We start from the raw sequence: 10,752 nt of genomic DNA on the forward strand, positions 1-10,752 counted from the left end.
AGGAGTGATGATGCGCATTAGACTGTCATGATAGGGCCCACGGTCTCGCAAGCAGCCTCCTTCAAATGCGCCGTTGAATGTCAAAATACTGATGCATTCTTTGACATCGCGCTTTGCACCGTTAAAGGGAATGACAGATGTCATTCTCATTGGTTTAAATGATGTTACGCCCCAAACACACCCATTACTGATTAAGAAATCTAGGAACACCTTGTTGCGCCATGCACTCGATGTTTGATAACGAAAACCCTCCCAATGTGGACTGGACATCCTACTAAATTTGAATAAGCTTTTGAGGAGTGACGATGCGCATTAAACTGTCATGATAGAACCCTATATTTTGTGTCTTCCACTACTTTTATAACTATCACTTTACCTATATTTACTTTCTGTACACTTTGTTTGATTTATTATGGAGTTATCTTGTTTATATCTTTATATTGTGTACTTTTGCGTCACATGGTGTAAAATGAGCCTGTGGCTGCAGCCTACTGTGTAATGCTATGCTGTTTAAAAAAAAAAAAAACATAGTCCAGTCCATACAACTTCATTTCAATTTCGAAAGAAATACTGGACTATGTTTAAAAAAAAAAAAACGGCCGAAGTCGAACAAGCCTAATACTACACCCCATGCCTACAGTCCATCCTGTTACATAAGGCTTAATATCTTGATCCACACTCCAGTCCAGATGGTGGCGTTTATGCACCAAAAAGCTGGTTGACAGCCATAAAAGAAGAAGAAGAAGAAAACCACCTATTAAATCAAGACTCTATTTCCCCCTGACAAGCTCAGATAACTGCACTTTGCCTCAGAGTTGGAAAGGAAATCAAAAGGGAGTCTGTTCCTGGCGAAGAAGCAGTGTATTGCTAGCCAGCTGGTCGAATCTAAAATGATCGGTGGTGACACTGGTGAGTAACTTGTTTTCCTGTCACACTTAGCATCAGCATCAACAACAGCATACTGTATTCTATTGTATTCTTCTCCTTTGTTTTCACTCCGATACTAAACCTCTTCAGCATCCGTCAGCATTTTAACATGCTCATTCACTAGAGGTGCAGTAGAGGGGCTGCCTGTAAATAGAGTAGATGGGATGCACTGTCTGTGTAACACACAACAGGAAAAGCCTTCCAGAAAGGGTGTGGCTTATAGGCAATTCAGAGATGAGACTTGTAAAGCTCTCTAAAATGTTTGCTTTGTTTCAGTGGGTGTTGTGATCAAGGCCTCTATCGGAGCAGGTAAGTAAAATCCCTTATTTCTGACTGATTCCACATATTTGCCCTCTGAATTGTCTTCTATTTTTGTATCAGAGATGAAGAGTGAACAAAGTCTGTGTCGTTAGTGTTTAGTGTGTTTTTAAATTTCTGCTGTCTTATAGTTGGAGCCCTGGTCATGGCACCGGCGGCTCTGTCTGCCATTGGCTTCGGCTCAGCGGGCATCGCGGCTGGCTCTACTGCCGCTGGCATGATGTCTGGTGCTGCAGTGGCCAACGGAGGTGGGGTGGCAGCTGGGAGTTTGGTGGCTGTTCTCCAGTCAGCTGGTAAGGTGGACGGTGGTGGTGGAACTGGTAGTGTAGTGGTTAAGGAGCTGGGCTAGCGTGCAGTAGCATGAAAATTTGTGGGTTCAATTCCCGGCTTCCACCGCTGTGCACTTGAGCAAGGCACTTAACCCCAAGCTGCTCCCTTGTAATATAGTTGACATTTGCAAGTCACTTTGGACAACAGTGTCTGCTAAATTAATATGTAATGTAAAATGTAATGGTAAACCAAACTCATTCACAAAGTGAAGGTCACCTGGTGTTATTCTGACTAATTAGTCAGAATAGTCCATTAGTCAGTCTACACGGACCCGGTTAAGTATTGCACCAAGTGACTCGGCATGTTACAATAAAGAAGGACGTGTAGACACTAATTGCCACTAATTACATTCAGAATAGCGACAGGTTCAAAAACACCTGGCTCCACAGAAAACAAACAAGCTCACAGAGAGCTTTTCGTGCAGCTAGTCCATCTGGCTGTCGAGTGTGGGGGACTTGCCTCACCATTTTGCATCATCTACTTTATGTTAAATAAATGTTTAATTGAATACTTTATGTTATGGTTTAATGACATGTTAAACCAAAACCTGTGCTTGGCTTGGTGTGTATGTGGTTTGTGTTGTGTGGTCTAGGGGCAGCAGGCTTGTCTTTGGGAGCGAAGGCTGCAGTGGCAGTAGTTGGAGGTGCAGTGGGAAGTGCCTGGACAGTACTGAGTTCATGGAGGGGACCGTGATGAAGACTTGAGCGCCCAAACTGCAGTCCAACATCTAAGGAACACATGTGCTATTGGAAACTGTGTATTGTATGACTGCATTAAATAAAATAAACATCTTTGTTTGATCAAAGACTTGTCATGTCTGTGCAACATCAAAGCCTAAATAACAACAAGGGGTTTTTAGAAAATAGCCTAACCATGGGCTGGTTCAGTGTCTGAAAATAGATGTCTGGTTTCTCCCCTAATCTGTTTTACTTTAGTCCTATTTTAAATGTTTTTAACTCACATATGCTCTTTCTTTCTCTCTATGCCCTGTCTTCACATTCTACTGTTAAATCACGAGTTCATGACATCAGCCATCTCACAAGGGCCAGCAGAGCCTCACCAGAAGTCCTCTCTGAGGGACGGATGCAACACACACACACCCCACACTCGTTACCTAAATTACAAACTCTCACAGTTTATTGATGGTAAACTCTGGCTCACCAGGAACTAATTGCAATTAGAAGACCCTCTGGTTTAAATACCTGTTTGTTTTTCTCTCTCTCTCCTTTTCCTAACTGTGTCCCAAATGCCTCAGGCATCGTACAGTAAATGAAAACAAAACGCAGAGCACAAAATGGAAAATGCCATTTGTCACAGCCAAGCATATACAGTGGCAGTGACGACTTCAGATAACGCTCCTTTGCAGCACTCCCTGTCCAGACATCGGAGACCGCTGGATCACATCCAGGTCACTGAGAACTCACTGGACCCTGAAGAGGGATTTGCTTTACACACACGAGACACATGTTTAATGTATAGGTGCAAACGGCCTCCAAAGGCCTGGGGCTCAAGATTTTACTGTTGCTGCAGCATTTAGAGTTCTGTGTTAATACCGAGGGCATAAACACAGTTCACTATGCGCAGTTTCCTACAGAGCACTGATCTTGCACTATCTGATAAACCCAGGTCTGATAGGCGATGAGTGTTTGGCCCAGACAAGACCAGTGTGTTAAGCCTTTCTAGGAGCATGTGTGATGAGTGATTTCTGCAAGCTGTCAGCAGCATTGATGAATCGCTGTATATTTTTGGGCAGATGTAACCTGATAGGTGCTATGCACGTATGACCAGGTCCTTTAAATCCGGGCTCAATTATTGCATTAAAGAACCTTAGGATCATTTTGGCATCATCATCTGCAATAAGATAATGCCCTTCAAAAACAAGACAGTTTTCTTGCAGGCATAACAAATGGAGCTCTGTCTTGTTTCCCAACGTGCACATTCTTTGGAAGGGTTGCCGCATTCCTGTTGCTGATGTCTGTGAGTGATAACTCCTGCTATGTGTGTGATGTCATTTCAAGAGTGGGTACCAAGCCTTGAGTTTAAAAACATATTCCTGTGGACACTGTGTGTGTGGTAGACTTCATGGCTTCTAAGTAAATGTAATGGAAACATAAATCTAAGCATACCCCGTCACACAAAATGACTGACTGACTGACTGACTGACTGACATTAGCATGTGTGAGTACATCATTGTCTTGGTTTCCCATCATATATAAGCATAGCATTCCATAATGCCCAAAGACTTAAACATGCGTACACACATGCACATGCTGCTGCTTCTATACAGCGCATAGCATAAGGCTTTGTGTTCCATTTCAATGTATTGAGGCATAGTCACTAAGCCTACATGTGGACGCAGTAATTAATCAAAAGCAGCACTTGCATTAAATCACTGGCTGGCTCGAAGGGGGTCCCGCGGGGGAGCCACTCTCAGAGCGAGAGGATTACTGCACAGCAAAATCAAATTATACGCACAACAGGTTGGGCTGAAGCGGAGCAAGACTAAAGATAAGCATTACAGCAATCCTGGTCAGCACCATGTCCACATTACAACACTAGATAAGGAGGGCATGAGATAGAGAGCTGGGAACAGAGAGAGAGACAGAAGAGAGAGAATGAGTGAGAACGGGCCAGAGAGAGAGATAGTGAGTGAGAAAGGGACAGAGAGAATGAGTGAGAACAGGACAGAGAGACAGACAGAGAAAGAGAACGAGTGAGAAAGGGACAAAGAGAGACAGAGAATGAGTGAGAAAGGGACTGGGAGAGAGAGAGAGAGAAAGAGAACAAGTGGGAAAGGGTCAGAGAGAAAGAATGAGTAAGAAAGGGACAGAGAGAGTGAAATAGAGAGAGAATGAGTGAGAAAGGCACGCAGAGAGAGAAAAAGACAGAGGGGGAGAGAGAGAGAGAGAGAGGATAACTGTGCACCACACCCTGTTTATCCCTCGCGTCAGATGTGTTAGTCAGGGCAAATCCACACTGTGGGAACCCAGTGGGGTGGCCTCCACAGGTCTCCCGAGCATTCAACGGCAGCAAGTGGCCACTACGGCTATACGAGAAGGTCAACCCAGTGTCACAGGGAAACTTACAGTGCATAAGTGTGTGGTTTTTATGTACTCCGGCGATGTTGGAATAACATGCTCATAACACGGGTTTGATCTTACTGACAGGATATTACCGGACCGGTGTCTTCTGAGCAGCGTCCAAATGGCTCAAAGACTGGGAAAGGGTTTTTGCTGTCAAAACACTAAGTTCATGACACAGCAATGTACCCAAAAACTTTTTGTTTTCTGATCCAGGAGGGTTAAGAAGCATCATTATATTGGATGTTTGTTGATTTTGTTTCTTTTGGTTATCGGAGCAGAACTCCTACTTGCAGATAGGAGTGGTTGTTTTGGGAAGGTTGCTTGTCCTTCGCTCAGTGTGTAATTGGCTGCTTGATACCGTGCTCCGTCCTGCTCTTCCCCCACATTCCCTGGCACTGGCAGTCCGAGGCGCGGGCGAGGCCAGGCTCCACAGGCATTATGCACGCCACATCTGTCAAACGGACACGCATGGGGAGAGTCCAAAACAACTGGGTGGTTTTGGTCTCTTAAATAACTCCCAGTCACACTTTTACATAGCGTTGTGCTGGTGCTTTGTTTTCCTTCCGATATGTGTCACAGGCTGATCCCAGGTCAGTGGCATGCGGTGGTCGGCTCGGCGGTCCTACTGTGCAGCACCGTGGCTCGGAGCCAGTGCTGGACTGGGGAACGGCAGTTTGGCACAATTGCCGTACTGGGGCAACTGAGATTGATCTCAAGAAAGGTACCAGCGGCGGCAAGGGCAGGGGTATGACCTCACGGCATGGTGTGACTTTCGTCCATTAATCACGGAGAGCCATCACATCTGGAACCACCGCCGTCTCCCACCCAACTCATTTGGTCCCATACCTCCATGCCTGCGACAGTGATTAATAAAAATATTTGCCTTTAAAACCGCTTTAATATGTCAGGGACTTGGAGTCGCCCTCTTTTCCCTGCGTGTTTCCCCCGGTACGCACATATTCTTTCAATGTATTTTCAAAGGGGAAAAATTTGGCCCATATGGCCCTCCATCATTGCTGCCAGGGGAATGTTTTTAATGGCAGGACTGCCGTGTGTGTATACGTGTTTGTGTGTGTGTGTATTCGACACTGTGCATGAGTGTGTGTGTGTGTGTGTGTGTGTGTGTGTGTCTTGCTTCAGATACCGGACCTGGATTGCCTCCTGGTGATGTAGACAGGGAGAGAACATGCCAAAGTTGTGTCAGGAAACACAATATCATGATGGTGCGGCTTTGACAAAAGTCTCTTTACCTTGTGTTATTTATTTATTTATTATTTTTTTAAAGTAAAGTGCCCTTCGTGTCTCGACACCAGCCATATGAATAGGGGATACAGTCCATTTGTTGAAGTGACAGAAATGATGGGCTGTGTCACATATGGGGCTAGTTGTTGCTTTCACCCAAGTGACAAAGGTGGATGGTACAGTGTTTGGACTCTTGCCAGGCATTTAATAGGATCTCACAACAGTGAAAAGCTCAGATGATATCAATAATGCCTCACTTCTATTGGAAAGGAGAGAGGAATTAGAAACATGGCAATGGAACAACTTGCCAGCTTGAGGACTATGCTGGACTCAAAAACAAGGAGGACCCATGCTGAGATGGCGATGACAGGGTGAGAAAAATATTTGTTCCTACTTTCTTTCTTTATGCCACAAGATCATACTGTTATTGCATTAGTTGCATACGTTTTCTGAGGTCCACTTTGAAAACTGTGCAGCACTGCCTCCTAGTGTCTGACTGAGGAACCAATACCATATTACATTTCTATGGCTTAGGAGTTTATAAAAACAAAACTATGCAATAATTTGGCTATTTTGGATGTATGCCATTATCTGGCAACTCGTTGTGGTATCATCTTCAAATTCATCTTGGTGGTAATACAATTGTAATAATAATAGGACAGCCAAACAAGTGCCATCCAGGATTTAGGCTACCTTGTAGTTCTATGTTCTGGGTGTGAATACATGGCAAAAATGAAATCAAACCTTTCACAGCATTACGTTGCTGAGTAGGCTGTACTGAAAATACAGTCAGAAAGTCAGAATGTTTGTCAGAAAGTTTCTAGCATTGTCAGTATAGGGAGTGGTGTTTTGTAAGGTTGTGTATGCCGTAGTTAACTTGCTGGTTTCAGACCTAAAGTTCATAGTACTGCGGCTTTAAACTAACTTTTTTTTTTCATTTTTTACTTTTAGTAGCCTGTCTTTGCGCGTGTGTGCCTACTTGCACTATTGTACTTCGAAACAGCAGGTGTAGATACAGCGGTCATGTAGTCCTCCTGCCCCGTAGAAATTATGACGAAGAAGAAATCCACCAATGAGCTTGCAGATTGTTGCTTGGTCTGCTAGCTTGTCGATGTTGTGTTGAGAAGGTGACATTTTGTAGTCGGTCGCCTTTGCGCTGCTACACTCTGGCTAAACTACTGTGACAGAAAGAAGAATAAAGTCACCATGGCTTCTCTCGGGAGGGCTTTTGGTGTCCTCCGAGGTGGCATGCAGCTCGCTCGACGAGGGCCACAGAGACTAGTCGTCAGGAGGTAACTGTTAGCCATGCCTAGTGAGGATAACATTAGTTTGCTTATCATAAGCTGAAACTAGCATGTATCTTGCATGTATATAATGTTAAATATAAAGTGACTATGTTAACTATGTCACTTAAGCGTCAGTGCTCCTAACAGTGCTAACTTGTAGAATTACGTGTTTGGATTTCTACTCGTATTAGTTTCTGGTCATCACTAACCTTGCTAGCTAGCCAGCTATAGCCAGATGAGTATATGCTACAACACAGCTAGCCAGCCCTCCGCTGTCGGTTTTAGAATTTGCTCGATAGCAACCTTATTTTTCTCTCTCATTTGATATTATAAACCATAGTAATCTGAGAGCAGATGTTTCTGATATGCAAATTGTAGCTAGCCTAACATATAGTTATACTAAGTACATTATTAGCGTGTGACGCTCTTTCACCTGTGAAATATGTGATTGTAGGGCAGGAGGTGGCCCACACATTGAGCCCCAGTACAGGACACCCCCTCAACTGACAAAGAACCAAGTTTTCCAGTCGGAACTCCTATCCAGCGCTATGTGGTTCTGGATTCTGTGGCACTGCTGGCACGACCCAGACGCTGTGTTGGTGAGTGTTTGTCTGTCCTGAGAAGTACAACAAAGTTTCACACAAGGAAAAGTTCTTGCAGGAGGTCCTTCCTGCCATGTTACCATAATGTAAAGATAAAGCATACTTACTTTCCCTGTAGCATTTGTAAATCCGATATCTGCAAGCTCATACATACATGTACAACTGTCAGGAGGTATTGCTTAGGCAGTATTGCGATTATGTCTTCACATTTCATTAACCAAAAATGCATATTTTTGTTTCTGATAAACTAAGAGACAGGAGCATTACATCTAGAACAAATAATGTAAGGCTAGTTTATAGACTTGATTGTTCTTTTTTTCTCTCTGTGAAGGGTCACTTCCCATGGCCAGATTCTTCTGAATGGACGGATGAGGAGTTGGGAATCCCCGCTGACGATGATGAGTAACGGTCCTCATATTTATGAAGCTGACTTTCAGGTGAGTCTTGTTCCTGTCATGAAGTTATTTTTAAGGCGGTTTTTAAGTAGTGCAGGGAATGGAAGGAATATGGAATGAAACGGTTGGACGCTGAATTACATCAAGATTAAATGCTACCTCATTTATGGTGACCGTTTCCCTGTCTGTATAGTGTCTGGCTAGTATTATGGCTACTGTCACCTCGTAATGTGTTTGGGACACAAGATGGGGTATGCATCACCCTATCAATGAATTGAAAAAAATCAATATGATACACATTGTGTTTGGGACACACTGGGTTCCCACTCTTAAGTCAAATGTGAAATTCCCTGATCACAGACGACAAAAAAACAGTTTGTTAGTTAAGTAAGTATATATATAAGTATATATACTCTTTTGATCCCTGCATTTATCCCAATACATGAATTAGTGAGAAACACACAGCGGTGAAGCACACACTAATCCCGACACAGTGAGCTGCCTGCTACAGTGGCGCTCGGGGAGCAGTGAGGGGTTAGGTGCCTTGCTCAAAGGCACTTCAGCCGTTCCTACTGGTCGGGGTTCGAACCGGCAACCCTCCGGTCACAAGTCTGAAGTGCTAACCAGTAGGCCAAGGCTGCCCCTATAGTTTGAAACAGTTTGTCTTTGTCATGTAAATTAACTGAGACATGTAAATTAACTGGAAAATATTATTTTTGATAAATGCTAACTACATTTTGAATATGCTACAAACAAATTCCCTGATATTCCTTAACTTGGACCAAAATATGATCAAATCCCCTGACTTTCCATGTAATAGACTTTTCACTCTACCAGTGAATTGAATTCCAATCGTGGTGGTTGGTTTGCAGAATTAACTTGAATACAACAGTTTTTTACAAATTAGCACAGCGTGGTTATGATGCTAACCAGATTTAAGCACAATTTAGTACAACCTGGAAAATCATTGTGTGGTGGTCAATCTTGATATTGTGGTGGGCCGCCACAAATAAGTCAATGTATGGGAAACACTACATTCTACAATCCTCTGGCTACCATGTGATGGAGTAACTACCAGCAATAAGGTAAAAAAAAAAAAACTAACCAGTATTGAATTGAGAAACTCTCCTTCTATCATGCCACACGACTTGCCAACAACTCAGTTCAGAACTTGTTGCATACTGTACATCACAGTGGTTGAAATATTTAAATGTATGAATTGAGTAGTGGATTCATGTGTCTTGTTTTTGTCTTGTTTATTTGCAGATCCCTCCATTCCACTCTGTGATCTGCTGCTCAAGAATGACCTGATCGTTGATCCTGAAGTCAGTGTTGTAAATAGACTGTAATGAAAGACTGGTTTCTTATCGTAACACGGTTCCTTCTTGCAAAACCTGTACACATGGATGTGATGAAAGAAACAGCTGATGTGCATAACATTGTTGACTTAATAAACAGATTTATTTGCCACTTGAAATCTTGTTCAAAGCTAGTATAAAGAACAAACAGTTCATACACAAAGGAAATTGTATTTTTTTTTTCAATATTTACAGGCCATTTTTCAAAGTGAACTGACATTGCATTTGTTTGTTTTTTAAATAACGAAGCACATACAAAATATTGAAATCAGTTCCATTCTATAAATTCAAACACAGTGACCCATTTCATACCACAGTTGTGATGTGATGTAGAGATGAAGCCAAATAAATACTGTACATATCACTGAAGGCATGAGCAAAACCCTGCCAGCAGGCTAGCACCTCTAGATTGTGGAAATGTGACATGGGCTCTGACAAGGACATCTAGCTAAGTGGTTTGTAATGTTATTTCTGTGTAAGAGAACAAAGAAAGGGTATGTCAAGGTCAATGATGAGGACTTACAACACGTTCAATAGTGTGTTTATGGGAGGTATTATCACCATTGCATTCACAAGTTAAGCTGTGCTCCAGCTAATCCAGTTAGTTAACTTGTCTGGTCAGGGTTTTTTTTAAAGCTTAAAAAATAGTTTGCTTAAAATCAAAAACTCTAGGATGTCAAAATAATATATAATAGTATTGGATAGATGTTGAATCACCATTGCTGTTATGTATTGTAGTTGGAAGTAGTAGATTAGCTCTCTTACATCAAATGGATCTTGACTCTTTTCTTTCTACAAACAGGGACACAGACCAACAGTCAGTAGCAAAAAGTACGTTCACATCCTAAAAATTTCATTTTGTATCAGAAAGGGACATCATGTCCGTCAGGTAGAGGCGCTTTCATTTTTTGTTAATTCTCCTTGAATATTGTTTCCACCCACCAACAAAATAAAAAAGGCTTCTCATGCGTAAAACACTCCTAACTCAGAACACATCTGGTGTAATGCAATCACAAATGATACTTACATTGAGGTACTTCTTATTTTTGCTCAAACATTTGGTCAAAGTACAACCATGGGTCTCCTAGGTTAACCTGCTATATTTAAAATTACAATATTGAGTTCATGTGAGCCATCAAAGTATTTTTAAATCACTTAAAGTAATAAAATGGTCATTAGGTAGTACTACAAGAGCTTGGCCAAGGCTCAGG

General features: G+C 42.5%; 2 protein-coding genes across 2 annotated transcripts; both read left to right on the forward strand.

The window, feature by feature from the left end:
• The first annotated feature begins 726 nt into the window (after positions 1-726).
• On the forward strand, positions 727-2,380 carry LOC121697325 (interferon alpha-inducible protein 27-like protein 2A). The gene is made up of 4 exons (XM_042078803.1): positions 727-909; positions 1,204-1,236; positions 1,377-1,538; positions 2,168-2,380. Exons 1-4 carry the CDS (start codon positions 891-893, stop codon positions 2,266-2,268), a joined length of 315 nt encoding a protein of 104 aa, XP_041934737.1. The 5' UTR covers positions 727-890; the 3' UTR covers positions 2,269-2,380.
• A 4,623-nt stretch (positions 2,381-7,003) lies between these two features.
• On the forward strand, positions 7,004-9,660 carry ndufb2 (NADH:ubiquinone oxidoreductase subunit B2). Its single transcript, XM_042078477.1, has 4 exons — positions 7,004-7,192; positions 7,641-7,785; positions 8,120-8,225; positions 9,450-9,660. Exons 1-3 carry the CDS (start codon positions 7,107-7,109, stop codon positions 8,192-8,194), a joined length of 306 nt encoding a protein of 101 aa, XP_041934411.1. The 5' UTR covers positions 7,004-7,106; the 3' UTR covers positions 8,195-8,225; positions 9,450-9,660.
• Positions 9,661-10,752: the final 1,092 nt, after the last annotated feature.

The sequence above is a fragment of the Alosa sapidissima genome, chromosome 22 (assembly GCF_018492685.1).
Source record: "Alosa sapidissima isolate fAloSap1 chromosome 22, fAloSap1.pri, whole genome shotgun sequence".
In the NCBI taxonomy this organism is placed as follows: Eukaryota; Metazoa; Chordata; class Actinopteri; order Clupeiformes; family Clupeidae; genus Alosa; species Alosa sapidissima.